The sequence below is a fragment of the Poecile atricapillus genome, chromosome 11, assembly GCF_030490865.1.
Source record: "Poecile atricapillus isolate bPoeAtr1 chromosome 11, bPoeAtr1.hap1, whole genome shotgun sequence".
NCBI classification, from domain to species: Eukaryota; Metazoa; Chordata; class Aves; order Passeriformes; family Paridae; genus Poecile; species Poecile atricapillus.
In genome coordinates, this window is record NC_081259.1 from 18,618,979 (window position 1) to 18,634,121 (window position 15,143).

A 15,143-nucleotide genomic window follows, 5' to 3' on the forward strand; every position below is an offset into this window, starting at 1 on the left:
TCGTTTGTCTGTTCTCCTTCTAGACCCTTCCTGCTGCCAGGGCAGGCACTGGCCCACTCCCCCTGCCTGATTCCAGGTGAATTTTCACCATTTCCCTCTTTGCAGAAGAGGCGAAGCTGGGCCAAGGCACCCCTACACCCACCTACGAGGGAAGTATCAAACAATAAGAAACACTTTATTTTAACTTTACAACATATAAATAGACAAATCTGTGCTTTCCAATGGAGCTTTCCTTCCCCTTCCCCTCCCCAGGGTCCTTGTGGCAGTGCCCCAGCCCCTGCGGACTCAGGGAGGAGAGCGGGGCCGAGCTGCAGAGGCCAGAGGGATCCATCCCGAGGGATCCATCCCGAGGGATCCCGGCCGTCATCTGCTCAAGTCCCGGCTGGCGCCGCGCCCGCACAGCATCCGCTCCTCTGCCGAGAGCCCAGCAAAGAAGGGGTGCAGGAGGGCCTCTGAGAACGTGATCCGCTGCGAGGGGTCGAATTCCAGCATCCTCCTCATCAGGTCAAAGAGCTGAGCGTGCTCCAGCGAGTCGTGCAGCATGTACGTCTGCAAGGGACAGGGGACACTCAGCCAGGGGACAGGGAGCCAGCCCCAGGAGTGCCTCCCGTCCCAAATACAGCACAGCCACCGCCCTGAGATCCACAGGGACTCTGGAACCCTGGGCCAGGGCAGCCTCCCATCACCTCCCATCCCAAATACAGCACAGCCACCGCCCTGAGATCCACAGGGACTCTGGAACCCTGGGTCAGGGCTGCCTCCCATCCCAAATACAGCATCCCCCAGGCTTGCTTCGCATCCCAAATACAGCATCCCCCAGAACTGCTTCCCATCCCAAATACAGCATCCCCCAGGGCTGCCTAAGCAGACCAGGATCACTGCAGATGAGAGCTGGGGCTCCCTGGCAAGCAGTTACAATGGGAATTCCCATTCCTGAGCCCCAGAGCCCAGGGAAGGGAGCAGCACCTACCCGTAGGGGCTTGCAGTTCTCCTGGACGTATCTGCCATCGGACGTGTTCTCATCCCACACCAGGTTACCATTGTGGAAGTATTTCTGCTTCCTGCACGGGGAAGGTGGGGATCAGGCAGGATCTCCCTCCCATCCCAGTGATGGTGCCTGGGCTGAGCTCGGGACCAGGCTCTTACCGAGTTCTGTGGACCATGTGAGACGGCAGTGGCCCCAGGATTTTTTCCATCATGACAAGATGCTCACGGTTCTCATGGGTCTGCAAGGAGCAGAGCAGCGGTGGGTTAGTCAGAGCTTGGGGAGCTGATAACAAAAGGTTTGTCAGCTCTGCAGGGACAGGGAGAAAGGATTCCACCAGCTCCTATCCAGCTTCTCACGTTTTACTTTTCCCTTTCTTCAGAGAATAGAAATAACCCAGAAGTGATCTGGACTCTGTCCTTCCAGCAAGGCACTCCTCAAACCAGCCTTTTTCCAGGGCTCATTTTCACACTCAGCTTCTCATTCTTAGTGCCTGATATGTGTTTCCCTCCCCTTCACCTAATTCTGGGCCCTTTTGGACAAGAAAGGCTCTCAGGGAACAAGAATCCTACCTGGAAGAGTGTGAAGCCACGGTAATACTCAAACAGAATGCAGCCAGTGCTCCAAACATCACATGGCTGTGCCCAGCCCAGCTCTGCAAAGAAAACTAAATTAACTCCGTGCTCCCAACAAACCCCAACACATTTCTCCCTGTTGAAACCACAGGGATTCCACTCAGAGCTAGACATTATCTGTACAAGAGCTGGAGCGCTCCCAAGCAGGTTTTTCTCTAGCCAGCGTCACCCTGGGGCAGCTGCTCCAGTTGTGCCCCACCCTGAGACTCCCCAAAAGGTGCAGTTCTCACCCAGAATGACTTCAGGGGGCCGGTAATGCCGGGTGGCCACGATGGTGGTGTGGTGCTCGTGGTCGAAGGTGGCGCTGCCGAAGTCGGCCACACGGATGCTCGTGTTCCGGATGGATTTCTGCTCACAGCTCTGCAGGAAAAGCACAGAGCCAGGCTGGGAGAGGAGCCCTGGAGTGCTGGGCTGCAGCTCCTCACTGGGATGGAGCTCCGAGCTCTGAGTGCTGGGCTGCAGCTCCTCACTGGGATGGAGCTCCGAGCTCTGAGTGCTGGGCTGCAGCTCCTCACTGGGATGGAGCTCTGAGCGCTGGGCTGCACCTCCTCACTCAGATGGAGCTCTGAGCTCTGAGTGCTGGGCTGCACCTCCTCGCTGGAATGGAGCTCTGAGCTCTTAGGAGTGCTGGGCTGCAGCTCCTCCCTGGGATGGAGCTCTGAGCTCTGAGTGCTGGGCTGCAGCTCCTCACTGGGAGAGAGCTCTGAGTGCTGGGCTGCACCTCCTCACTGGGATGGAGCTCTGAGCTCTGAGTGCTGGGCTGCACCTCCTCACTGGGAGAGAGCTCTGAGTGCTGGGCTGCAGCTCCTCACTGGGATGGATCTCTGAGTGCTGGGCTGCACCTCCTCACTGGGATGGAGCTCTGAGGAGCCCCCAGAGTGCTGGGCCACAGCTCCTGACTGGGATGGAGCTGTTGAGCTCTGAACATCCCAGAGCAGTGTTACAGAAAATCCCTGAACACTCTGGGCTGCCTTAAGGATTTTGGAAGGCATAGCAGGAAGAAGAGGCCTGACTTCCAGTTTGTTCCCACTTTGCAGGCTCCGAAGGCCTGGACAGAGCAGGGAATTTGTGCAGGGAGGGAAAAGCAGCCTATTCCTGACACAGCCAGAGCTCCTTGGGACACACCTCACCTTGTTCTCGTTGTACAGAGTGTCAAAATCCGAGTTTACAAACAGGATGTTTTCTGGCTTGAGGTCGGTGTGAGTCAGCTGGTTGTCGTGGAGAACTGCGCACAGGGAGGAGAACAACAGCCTCTCTAAGAACCAGAGAGAAGCACCTGCACAGCTTTGGCCAGCCCAGTGCCAGGGCAGCTCCTCCCAGCCCGTTTGGGCTCACTCACATCTCAGGGCATGGCAGAGCTGGTAGGCCATGTGCCGGATCTGCGGCAGGGGGTACGGCTGGAAGTTGTTCTCTTTGAGGAACTCGAACGTGTTCTTGCCCAGGAGTTCAAAGGCAATGCACATGTGGCCGTGGAAGTTGAACCAGTCCGACATCAGGACGCACAGGCTGCGCAGGGAGAGACAGGCAGGGGTTAACCACCCTCCAGGGATGCCCAGCACAGCCATTCCCGTGTTCCTGGCCACTTGAGGAGCTGGCTCAGGAGCACAGCAACCCAGGGAGATACTTCCTGCTTCACTCAGCCACCTCTGGAGAGAGCTCCCCCAGTTCCCATGGGATGAGGCAGTAGAGGAACAGGGCCACTTCCCCCTCACCACATCCTCAGCCCCGTGCTGCTTTGCGTGCAAGGATGTGGCACTGGGAACTTACAACTTGTTCTCCTTGTCCTTCTCTTTGATTTTCTTCAGGACATTGATTTCCAGCCTGGCAGCCTCTCGGTATTTCCCAACGTTCTTTATGATTTTCAGTGCCACCTGTGATTTGCCTCTGGAAGGAAGGAGACAGGATGGAGTCAGAGAAAAAAACCCTGTGTGCTCAGCCCACGGGGACAGGCACAAGCCATTACTCCAGGCACCACTTGGCCTCACAAAGCTCTGCCAGCCATTGATGCTGCTTGGGCAGTGGCTAGCTGGCAGTGAAAGGTCACTGCTGGTCACTGCCAAGGGACACAGCAGTCCCTCAGCTCCCTGTGACTCCAGGGCCACCTCCCCTGCAGCAAACTGAGCCCAGACAAGAGGTCAGAAGGGCACAGGGGTCAAATGTAAAGGTTAAAGGAGAGAATGGAGAAGTGCCCTGGCAGATTAGGAGGTCACAGGGGCCACCCCTCAGCAGGAACTCACTGCAGCACAACCTTCCATGGCTGGGGCTGTGAAAGTCAGGCTGGGTACCAGGGAAGAGCTGGATATCAGGGAGAAGCTCTTCCCCAGAGAGTGGTGTGCGCTGCCCAGGCTCCCCAGGGAAGGGGCACGGTCCTGAGGCTGCCAGAGCTCCAGGAGAACACTCTCAGGGATGCACAGGGTGGGACTGCTGGGGTGTTGTGCAGGGCCAGGAGCTGCACTTGGATGACTCATGTGGGTCCCTTCCAGCTGAGGATATTTCATGATTCTATTCTGCAACCCCCTGCTTCCCTCAACACACCAGCCTGGAAATTCTGGGCTGAGGATTGAGGCAGGCCCTTTCCCCTTGCTCTGAGGAAGGTGGTGACACGTGGAAGGTGACAAACTTGGTCCCACGGAGCCCAGGTGGGACAGATGCAGGGAGAGGTGCCCACCTGGCGTGGTCCACGCACTCCACCACTTTTCCAAAAGTGCCTTCGCCAAGGCTGCCGACGATTTCATCTAGGAGAGAGAACAGGAGCGGGTGTGAGCCCGGGGTGGGGCTCAGCCAGAGCCGGGCTCCTGCCACTTCACACCAACAAAACGTCAAAGCAAACAAAAGAACTGTCTCTCGCTGCTACACTCTTTAAAACTCAAGTGTCTACGCTCTGCCTCAGGCAAGTTACTGGTCAGTAAATAAAACACTAGAGACCCCTCCAGTACAGGACGAGAGATCTGGGCTAACCCGGGGGTAAAAGTAGAGGTAAAGTTTTACGAAAGGTGGCTGTACATCGCTCTTGAAGCCAATCGCCGATCCTGCACACCAGGTGACCTTCCTTGTCATCTTCCACGCTCCTGCTGCGCTTACTGCTCTGTTGGCTTCTCTGCACTCACCGCCCCCCGGGACGGCAATCAGAGCGGTCATTCAAAGGTTGGAGAGACGACGGGGCCGCCGGTGGGTGGATTTTCCAGATCCCAGCATTTCATAAGGCACACAGCATATATAACGATAGGGATATTGCAAGGGACACGTCAAGACACAAAACTAGCTTCAAAACAGAAAAGTCATCAACAGCTACAGGTATGGCAAGAAAACTTGTCTCATAAGCTACGGCCTCTGGGGCAGGCCCCGCTCTTCCAGGATGGGGAGCTGCAGCGGGAATCCTCTGTTTGCCACGGAGGATGCAGCCAGAGGCACAGCAGAAGGAGGCCTCGGCCAGCAGAACGTCACCTCTCCGCAGGCGAGCGCTCCGTTTGGACAGGCTGCCCAGTAGAAGCCGCAGTAGCAGGTTTTTTGTTTCCCCCCTTGTCTGCACCCTGCTCTTTGTGCCTCAGGAAATGCAGCTGCAGCTGCCCAGAGCTGTGTCCTGCTCCCTTCCCCTGCAGAAGGGGAATTTGCTGCCACGCCGACGCTAAATGCAAGTGCCCAGCTGGCTGCTCACACACCGGGGCACATCAGCCTTCCTGGAACAGGGAGAGCTTTAGGAACGGGACAGGTAAATCAATCCCCAGGGAATGCTTCAGGCGAGGCCTGAGGTGATGTTCACCCCCTGCTACTGGCAAGCTTCTACTGGAAAACCAGCCCAACGTTCCTGCAAGGACCCGGGGTCCACAAAGCCAGCTGCCCTAATTCCTCACTTCGTTCTAGTCCGCTTTCAAAACAGTTACAATCCCTGCAGCCAAAGGAATTCACGGAAACTCTGACATTTCCACGCCTGACATTTCTAGCAGGCTTCTCTTCTGTGCCCCTTGCCCCCCCTGAGCAGGTCCAAAATAATGAGCTAAGATCAGAACTCTCCCCAAAAAACCAGCTGAAACAGAGGAGAAGGTGGAGAGGAGAGCTGGGACAGCTGTGAGGTGTCAGAGGACTGAGCTCCTGCCAGCCCAGACCCGGCACAGCGTCACCACCACACACCCCCTTGTGCTTCCAGCACAGCCCTGGCTCCCTCAACAGCGAAATTCCAAGGTGGGCTGGAAAGGAATCAAAAGGAGGAGCTCAGAAGTTCCCAGCCATGCAGATTATCCAGCTGCCGGGATCAGAGCCGGTATGCAGCCGGGGTAACATTTCAGGTGGGAGGGGAGTGTTCCTTACAGAAGGGAAGAGCTGAAGTGCTGGGTCTGGCACCTCACACCACTTTTCCAGGGCACTCCTGGGAGCACCCCCACCCAGCTCCAAACATTCCCAGTTAATCCCTGGAAGGAACACTACGTCTCAGGGCGAAGTTTGCAAGAAGCTGAGATCCAAGTGGGAACGGGCGAAGAGGACACACGCGTACCCTCGGAAGGTGGGACCCTCTCTGAGAAAAAACAGCTCTGGAGAGCCGGGCTGAGCGATCCCACCTGGAAGGGGATCCAGGCCCGAAGCCAAACCGAGGAATGCCGCACACCAAACCCCACCCCAGAAGCAGCAGCGGCCGCAGGCAGAAGCGAATCCCTGGCCAGGGCTGAAGCAGAGCCGTACGGAGCCCTGGGAGCAGGGCTGGCCCCGGGCCAAGGCTCTCCCTCGTCAGTGTCACGTGAGTGCCACTGGAAGCTTTCCCTGATCCCTTCCCTGGCCCTAAAGAACACGGCTTAGTTCCCTCACGGATTAAGGCTACAGGGGCTGGCCCGGCAAAACCCAACAGCTACGAACGCTCCCCGCTGAGCACCACACAGATTCGGGACTTGACAACAAACACAGAAACGGGGTTCGAGGTACTCACCCAGAGCGCTCGGAGCTGGAAGGAGGCAAGAACAGTTAAACCCTGAGCTCGCTGTGGATGCTACTCACCGAGGAGGCACTGCTACAAGACCTGCTCCTGCGTCTCCGGCAGTGGTGCTGGTATCTCTTGGGCCGGTGCTGCTCCCTGCCCCGGGAGCGCCGCCAGTTACGTGAGCGTGCCGGGTAATATTCCTCCCCGAAGGATGGGCTGCGCTCCTCGAACCTGTAGGCATCGCTGTCCCGCCGGCATCGGCGCTGGTAAGGCATCCTCTCATGGCTGCGGCACAAAAACAGCGCCCTTAAAGCCTGGCAGCAGCCAGAGTGCTGAAATGTGGCAACGCTGGAACAGCCGGCTGGAGCCCAGCCGTGGAATCGCAGCTTCGGGACTCGAGAACCACCGAGGCCCAAATCCTGCGTGGGACACCCCAATCTCACCCTGCCTCCTGGGCAGCTTCTTCAGTGCCTGGTTCACCCTCTGGAGAAAATTCCACTTTTCCCTAATGTCCACCCCAACACCCCTGACACAGCTCCCTTCTGTTCCCTTGGGTCCCGTCACCACAGAGAAATCCTCCTGCTCCCGCTCCCTGCGGCAGGAGCTTCACCTCTAACTCTGACCACCGAGGAGAACTTCTGGAGAGTAAAACAGTGATGCATTCCCACATTTTAAGGAGCTGGGCAAAAACCACCCTCTGAGAGCTCCAGCTGGGCTGCCTGCCTTGTTGTGGACTCCCATCCCTGGCAGTGTCCAAGGCCAGCTTGGACAGGGCTTGGAGCACCCTGGACTAGTGGAAGATGTCCCTGCCCGTGGCAGGGGGTGGCACTGGGTGGCTTTTAAGGTCCCTTCCAACCCCTCAGTGCTCCCTGAGCCACCTGTGCCACTGTACACAGGTGTTTGTCACCGCTCCTCCGCCCTCGGGAAGGTGTCTCATGAGTCCTTAACCAAACAGCAGGGCTGTCACCCCAGGGGGGACATGAGCTCCCAGGGCACCTCAGATCATCAGCAAAAGCCACAAGCTCCTGCCCCTGGAGCATCAACCTCCCAAACTCTGCATCAGCAAGGGCTGGGAGACCTCAGAGCAAGCTCAGCTGTGATGGTGCTGACACATGGGTGTCACACCTGAGGTTCTGGCTACGCTGTGGGCACATCAGTGATGAGAGCAGCTCTCCCTGCTTCTGCCCCCAGAACGCCTTCCCCAGCAGATCTCACTGCAGGTTGGCTTCACACCCCGCTGAGAAAGGAGCAGTGTATTAGGTAGGAGATGTTGCAATTTGAAATAAAAGCAGCGCTTTGGCTTCCCAGCGATAACCCCGGGCACGCTCCGGGCCAGGTCGATGCCGTCACCCAGCAACGGCTTTGCCAGCCAAGACCTTCAGCCTGGAAATGGGAATTTCTGCTGCTTGCACCTCTCTGCCCTGTCAACAACCAGCTCTGCTTCATGGGTTATGGCTTAATTAAGCTCAGCTTAATGGGACACCTGGAGGTGGGTGGGGGGTCATCCCAGAGTGGAACAAAATTCCAGGCTGTGCCGAGGCAGCTGAGGCCCGTGGTCACTGCTCAAGTACCCAAAACACAACCCCACAGCTCTGTCCAGCACTGACCCAGGCACACCTCGCTGTGCTTTGCACAGACACAGGAAGCAGAAATAATGACCTGAAGGACTCCTCAAAGATGTTGAGACTGAAGGGACAAAGCTGTTTTCACCCAACGAAAGCCTGCTTTCGTCCAAATCTGTTCCAAATTACCCATCAGATGAAAAAAACACAAAAAACAAAATAAAGTCCCGTTGCATGTGCCAGCTCTATTTCACAATCCACCTCCATCAAGTAAACAAAAGCCAGGCTGGGGAGAGAAATTAATTTGGAGAGCATTTCAGGAATTTAAAGATGAGCTCAGCTGCACCTGCCCAGTCCAACCAGTGGAACCACACAGCCACAGCACCTCCAGCCCACTGCAGCCGCACGGCTCCGGCCTCTGTTCCAGAATCCTGCTTTTATCAGAGGCCTCATCCCGCTTCCAGCACCTAATTGTCCCTGTGGAAACGCTGAACAAAGGGAGGATCAAAGGTAAAATCCCGAAGCAAAGCAGGAGAGATCAGTTAGCGGGCAGATCCTTTAGCTGGGATCCTTTCTGAGGTGAGGGAGGTGAGTGGTTGCTTTAAATCTGATTTTAATCCTGTAAGAGAGAAGCGGGCTGGCAGGAAAGACTTTAATGCCTCCGCAGCATGGAAACGTGATTCCAGGACAGGCTGTTCCCTCGTTAATACGACAGCCGTGGCTTTGGGAAGAACTGGAGCGCGGCAGGGAAGGCACACATACACACACATACAAGTGAGCCCTTCACTTCCATCCCCTGGATTTAGGGGCTTAAAGCTGATCTGCAGCCAGAAGCCGAGCTCAGCACGGGGGTTTTTCGGGGATAACCCTGCCCGCAGCGCTCTCACCTCCTGGATCGCGATCTCCGGGAGAGGTCCCTGCGGGGCGGGTACCGCAGCCTGCCCTCGTACTCCCTGCTCCGCGACCGCCGCCGCTTCCACCGGTGCCCCAGCTCGCCGTCCTGCTCCGGGGACCGGAACCTCCTGCAGTGATGCATCTGCGGGGACAAGAACACGGCGGGGCTCAGAGCGCTGGCCCCGGGAGCCGGCCGGCCCGGGGCTGGGCACTGCCGGAGCGCTGTGCCCGCGGAGCCGGGGGGTTGTGGGGCCGTTACCCGCGGGCCCGCCCGTTCCGCGCCCGCCACCCTCGTGTCTCGGCCCGGCCCCTCCCGTGTCCCCTCCGGCCTCACCGCCGCCACTGCGGCCGCGCTCGGCGGGTGCGGCCCGGCCCGGCCCGGCCCCTGCGGCCCCGCAGCGCCGCCGCTTCCGCTTCCCGGACGGGGTTAATCCCGCCCCAGAGGGACGGGCCGGGGTTAAACCCGCCTCAGAGGGACGGGCCGGGATTAAACCCGCCTCAGAGGGACGGGCCGAGTTTAAACCCGCCTCAGAGGGACGGGCCGGGGTTAAACCCGCCTCAGAGGGACGGGCCGGCCTTAAACCCGCCTCAGAGGGACGGGCCGGCCTTAAACCCGCCTCAGAGGGACGGCACAGGGTTAAACCCGCCTCAGAGGGACGGGCCGGGTTTAAACCAGCCTCAGAGGGACCGGCCGAGCTTAAACCCGCCTCAGAGGGACGGCACAGGGTTAAACCCGCCTCAGAGGGACCGGCCGAGCTTAAACCCGCCTCAGAGGGACGGGCCGGGGTTAAACCCGCCTCAGAGCGACCGGCCGAGCTTAAACCCGCCTCAGAGGGACGGCACAGGGTTAAACCCGCCTCAGAGGGACGGGCCGGGTTTAAACCAGCCTCAGAGGGACGGGCCGAGCTTAAATCCTCCTCAGAGGGACGGGCCGGGGTTAAACCCGCCTCAGAGGGACGACACGGGGTTAAACCCGCCTCGGACGAACAGCACGGATTTAATCCCGCCTCAGAGGGACAGGACGGAGTTAAACCCGCCTCGGAGGGAAGGGCCGGGGTTAAACCCGCCTCAGAAAGCCGGGCCGGGGTTAAACCCCCTCGGAGGGACGGGCCACGGTTAATCCCGCCTCAGACGGATGGCAGGGGCCGGGGCCGGGGCTGAGCTAAACCCGCCCTGGAGGGACGAGCTGGGTTTGAAGTGGGGCTGGGAGGAGCCGTAGCGCTCTAGGTGCCCGCAGTCCGCGTCACCCGGTCCTTCCTCACCGCCATCCTCACCCTCAGCACGGCTTCCTCCCCGAGCTCTGGCCCGCCGGGGTGGTCAGGGCCGTCCTCACCACAGCCTTCCTCTCCATGGCCATCCTCACCTCCCACACAGCCTTCCTCACCATGACCTTCCTCCTCAGAGCCTGCCTTCACCATGGCCGGCCTCTCCCTCAGCACGGTCTTCTTCACCTGCCTCACCGTGCTCTTCCTCAGCACGGCTTATCTCGCTGCAGGCCTTCCTCCCCGTGGTCATCCTCACCGTGATTACCCCACAGTGACAACCCTCGCCACGGCCTTCCTCGCCGTGGTGACCCTGCCGTGGTCCTCGTTGTGGTGCTCCATGGACAGGAGAGAGAGCTCAACGCATGTGATCATTCCCAACCCCTTTATTTATTTATTTATTTATTTATTTATTTATTTATTTATCAAGCCCTCATTAGGGGCAGCGCTCAGTTAAAAATGCTGATGGACACCTTTCTCAGCAGGTGACATTGGCGTGTTCCCGCGGCTCCACTCAGCTGCGGTGGAAAGGACAGGAGATGCCACCACTATGGTGGGATCTCGGTTGGGTGATTTTCCCACCCAGCTCCTCCGCAGGTGAAATTCCGGGTGCAGACAGAGGATGGAGCAGACAGGGGATGGAGCAGACAGAGGATGGAGCAGACAGGGGATGGAGCAGACAGGGGATGGAGCAGACAGGATGGAGCAGACAGGGGATGGAGCAGACAGAGGATGGAGCAGACAGGGGATGGAGCAGACAGGGGATGGAGCAGACAGAGGATGGAGCAGACAGGATGGAGCAGACAGGATGGAGCAGACAGGGGATGGAGCAGACAGGGGATGGAGCAGACAGGGGATGGAGCAGAGAGGATGGAGCAGACAGAGGATGGAGCAGAGAGGGGATGGAGCAGAGAGGGGATGGAGCAGAGAGGGGATGGAGCAGACAGGGGATGGAGCAGACAGAGGATGGAGCAGACAGGGGATGGAGCAGACAGGGGATGGAGCAGACAGAGGATGGAGCAGACAGGATGGAGCAGACAGGATGGAGCAGACAGGGGATGGAGCAGACAGGGGATGGAGCAGACAGGGGATGGAGCAGAGAGGATGGAGCAGACAGAGGATGGAGCAGAGAGGGGATGGAGCAGAGAGGGGATGGAGCAGAGAGGGGATGGAGCAGACAGGGGATGGGAGCAGACAGGGGATGGAGCAGACAGGGGATGGAGCAGAGAGGGGATGGAGCAGAGAGGGGATGGAGCAGAGAGGGGATGGAGCAGACAGGAGATGGAGCAGAGAGGGGATGGAGCAGACAGGGGATGGAGCAGAGAGGGGATGGAGCAGACAGGAGATGGAGCAGAGAGGGGATGGAGCAGACAGGGGATGGAGCAGACAGGGGATGGAGCAGACAGGAGATGGAGCAGAGAGGGGATGGAGCAGACAGGGGATGGAGCAAACAGGGGATGGAGCAGACAGGGGATGGAGCAGACAGAGGACGGAGCAGACAGGATGGAGCAGAGAGGGGATGGAGCAGACAGGGGATGGAGCACACAGGGGATGGAGCAGACAGGGGATGGAGCAGACAGGGGATGGAGCAGACAGGGGATGGAGCAGACAGGGGATGGAGCAGACGGGATGGAGCAGACAGGGGACGGAGCAGACAGGGGATGGAGCAGAGAGGATGGAGCAGACAGGGGATGGAGCAGACAGGGGATGGAGCAGACAGGGGATGGAGCAGACAGGGGATGGAGCAGACAGGAGATGGAGCAGACAGGGGATGGAGCAGACAGGGGATGGAGCAGACAGGGGATGGAGCAGACAGGGGATGGAGCAGACAGGGGATGGAGCAGACAGGGGATGGAGCAGACAGGGGATGGAGCAGACAGGGGATGGAGCAGACAGGGGATGGAGCAGACAGGGGATGGAGCAGACAGAGGACGGAGCAGACAGGATGGAGCAGAGAGGGGATGGAGCAGACAGGGGATGGAGCAGAGAGGGGATGGAGCAGACAGGGGATGGAGCAGAGAGGATGGAGCAGAGAGGGGATGGAGCAGAGAGGGGATGGAGCAGACGGGATGGAGCAGACAGGGGACGGAGCAGACAGGGGATGGAGCAGAGAGGGGATGGAGCAGACAGGGGATGGAGCAGAGAGGGGATGGAGCAGACAGGATGGAGCAGACAGGGGATGGAGCAGACAGGGGATGGAGCAAACAGGGGATGGAGCAGACAGGGGATGGAGCAGAGAGGGGATGGAGCAGAGAGGGGATGGAGCAGACAGGAGATGGAGCAGAGAGGGGATGGAGCAGACAGGAGATGGAGCAGACAGGGGATGGAGCAGACAGGGGATGGAGCAAACAGGGGATGGAGCAGACAGGGGATGGAGCAGACAGAGGACGGAGCAGACAGGATGGAGCAGAGAGGGGATGGAGCAGAGAGGGGATGGAGCAGACAGGGGATGGAGCAGAGAGGATGGAGCAGAGAGGGGATGGAGCAGAGAGGGGATGGAGCAGACAGGGGATGGAGCAGACAGGGGATGGAGCAGACAGGGGACGGAGCAGACAGGGGATGGAGCAGAGAGGATGGAGCAGACAGGGGATGGAGCAGAGAGGGGATGGAGCAGACAGGGGACGGAGCAGACAGGGGATGGAGCAGACAGGATGGAGCAGACAGGGGATGGAGCAGACAGGGGATGGAGCAGAGAGGGGATGGAGCAGACAGGAGATGGAGCAGACAGGATGGAGCAGACAGGGGATGGAGCAGACAGGGGATGGAGCAGACAGGGGATGGAGCAGACAGGGGATGGAGCAGATAGGGGATGGAGCAGACAGGGGACGGAGCAGACAGGGGATGGAGCTGACGGGAGATGGAGCAGACAGGATGGAGCAGACGGGGGATGGAGCAGACAAGGGATGGAGCAGACAGGATGGAGCAGACGGGATGGAGCAGACAAGGGATGGAGCAGACAGGGGATGGAGCAGACAGGGGATGGAGCAGAGAGGATGGAGCAGACAGGGGATGGAGCAGACAGGGGATGGAGCAGACAGAGGACGGAGCAGACAGGATGGAGCAGAGAGGGGATGGAGCAGAGAGGGGATGGAGCAGACAGGGGATGGAGCAGACAGGGGATGGAGCAGAGAGGATGGAGCAGAGAGGGGATGGAGCAGAGAGGGGATGGAGCAGACAGGGGATGGAGCAGACAGGGGATGGAGCAGACAGGGGACGGAGCAGACAGGGGATGGAGCAGAGAGGATGGAGCAGACAGGGGATGGAGCAGAGAGGGGATGGAGCAGACAGGGGATGGAGCAGACAGGATGGAGCAGACAGGAGATGGAGCAGACAGGGGATGGAGCAGACAGGGGATGGAGCAGACAGGGGATGGAGCAGACAGGGGATGGAGCAGACAGGGGACGGAGCAGAGAGGGGATGGAGCAGACAGGGGATGGAGCAGACAGGATGGAGCAGACAGGAGATGGAGCAGACAGGGGATGGAGCAGACAGGATGGAGCAGACAGGGGATGGAGCAGACGGGACGGAGCAGACAGGACGGAGCAGACAGGATGGAGCAGACAGGGGATGGAGCAGACAGGGGATGGAGCAGAGAGGATGGAGCAGACAGGATGGAGCAGACAGGGGATGGAGCAGAGAGGGGATGGAGCAGACAGGGGATGGAGCAGACAGGGGATGGAGCAGAGAGGGGATGGAGCAGACAGGAGATGGAGCAGACAGGGGATGGAGCAGACAGGGGATGGAGCAGACAGGGGACGGAGCAGACAGGGGATGGAGCAGACAGGGGATGGAGCAGACGGGATGGGAGCAGACAGGGGAGGGAGCAGAGAGGATGGAGCAGACAGGGGATGGAGCAGACAGGATGGAGCAGAGAGGGGACGGAGCAGACAGGGGATGGAGCAGAGAGGGGATGGAGCAGACAGGGGATGGAGCAGACAGCAGGTGGGACACGAGCTCGGGCTGCCGGACACGAGTCCGGGGCTAAAGCAAAGCCGGCCTCGCCCCGGCAGCGATAAGGGCCGTGGAAAGCGGGCACTTCTCAACGCCACACCTCGGGCACGATCAGCCGGGCTGCGGTGGGGGCTCAGAGGGTGCGCAGGGGAGTGGGGGCACCCGCGAGGGGGGATTTGGGGTGTCCGGGCCAGATTCAAAGCGGCAGCGGCCCCTGAGGGCTGAGACAAGCCAAGCCCGGTCCCGAAAGAAGGGAACCTCGTCCCTGGGCTGTGATGAGCTGGGTTTTGCTCCTCCTTGCAGGGATGGCCGCAGGGTTTTGGGCTCCCTGGAAGGAGCACATCCCTGCACACTCGGCCTTTAGGGAGCAGGGAAGCAACTCCTGGACATCACGGGGGTGAAGTTCCTTTGGAATTTAGTTCCTGAGTTTCAGAGGTGGCATCTGTGCGGCTGTGCTGGCAGAAATCCTCCCTGTGCCCAGAGCTGGCTTCACTTCCAGCACTGGAGCGAGGGATTAAGGAGAACAGGGCCGGGACGAAGCCGTGCCAGAGCCTGAGCCGGGTCCCACGGAGGGATGGGGATGTTGGAAGGAGAAAAGCCGGCATTGTCTCACCCCGCGGGGTCGGGCCTCCCTGCCCAGGTGCTTTAATCCGCGCTGGACTCACCCCAGCCCTTTGTTGTTTGTTCGGGAGCCAGGTCGTGGCTGGGATGAGCTGAATTTAGGGACGGAGGGAGGGGAGGGGCTGGCTGGGAATTTCCCTCGGGGGATTGAATTCCAGACCAAACAGCGCCTGCCGATGTCCGCGGCCGTGCAGCCCCGGGAGAGCGAGCTGGAAGGGCCGGAGCGTGTCCAGCCCGGGGTGCGGACACACGGGGGGGAATCTGCGGGGCCGGGGGGTGGGAACGCGGACCGGACCTTTGGGATGCCCCCTTCGGCTGCGGGGCTGG

At 59.6% G+C, this 15,143-nt stretch overlaps 1 protein-coding gene across 1 annotated transcript; it reads right to left on the reverse strand.

The window, feature by feature from the left end:
* Positions 1 to 154: 154 nt before the first annotated feature.
* Positions 155 to 9,474, reverse strand: CLK3 (CDC like kinase 3). Its single transcript, XM_058846513.1, has 13 exons — positions 9,317 to 9,474; positions 8,976 to 9,124; positions 6,604 to 6,811; positions 4,624 to 4,717; positions 4,289 to 4,355; positions 3,388 to 3,504; positions 2,960 to 3,126; positions 2,751 to 2,845; positions 1,851 to 1,980; positions 1,558 to 1,640; positions 1,147 to 1,226; positions 971 to 1,061; positions 155 to 549 (listed from the first exon to the last, which is right to left on the reverse strand). Exons 2-13 carry the CDS (start codon positions 9,122 to 9,124, stop codon positions 364 to 366), a joined length of 1,467 nt encoding a protein of 488 aa, XP_058702496.1. The 5' UTR covers positions 9,317 to 9,474; the 3' UTR covers positions 155 to 363.
* Between the last annotated feature and the right edge of the window lie 5,669 nt (positions 9,475 to 15,143).

What these genes read in the sequence shown, in the direction of transcription:
- CLK3 (XM_058846513.1), bottom strand. Translation starts at nt 9,124, where the DNA reads ATGCATCACTGCAGGAGGTTCCGGTCCCCGGAGCAGGACGGCGAGCTG. An exon ending in CGGAGATCGCGATCCAGGAG is followed by an intron (nt 6,812 to 8,975) that starts GTGAGAGCGCTG and finishes TTTGTGCCGCAG; the next exon opens with CCATGAGAGGATGCCTTACC. An exon ending in CGATTGGCTTCAAGAGCGAT is followed by an intron (nt 4,356 to 4,623) that starts GTACAGCCACCT and finishes TCTCTCTCCTAG; the next exon opens with ATGAAATCGTCGGCAGCCTT.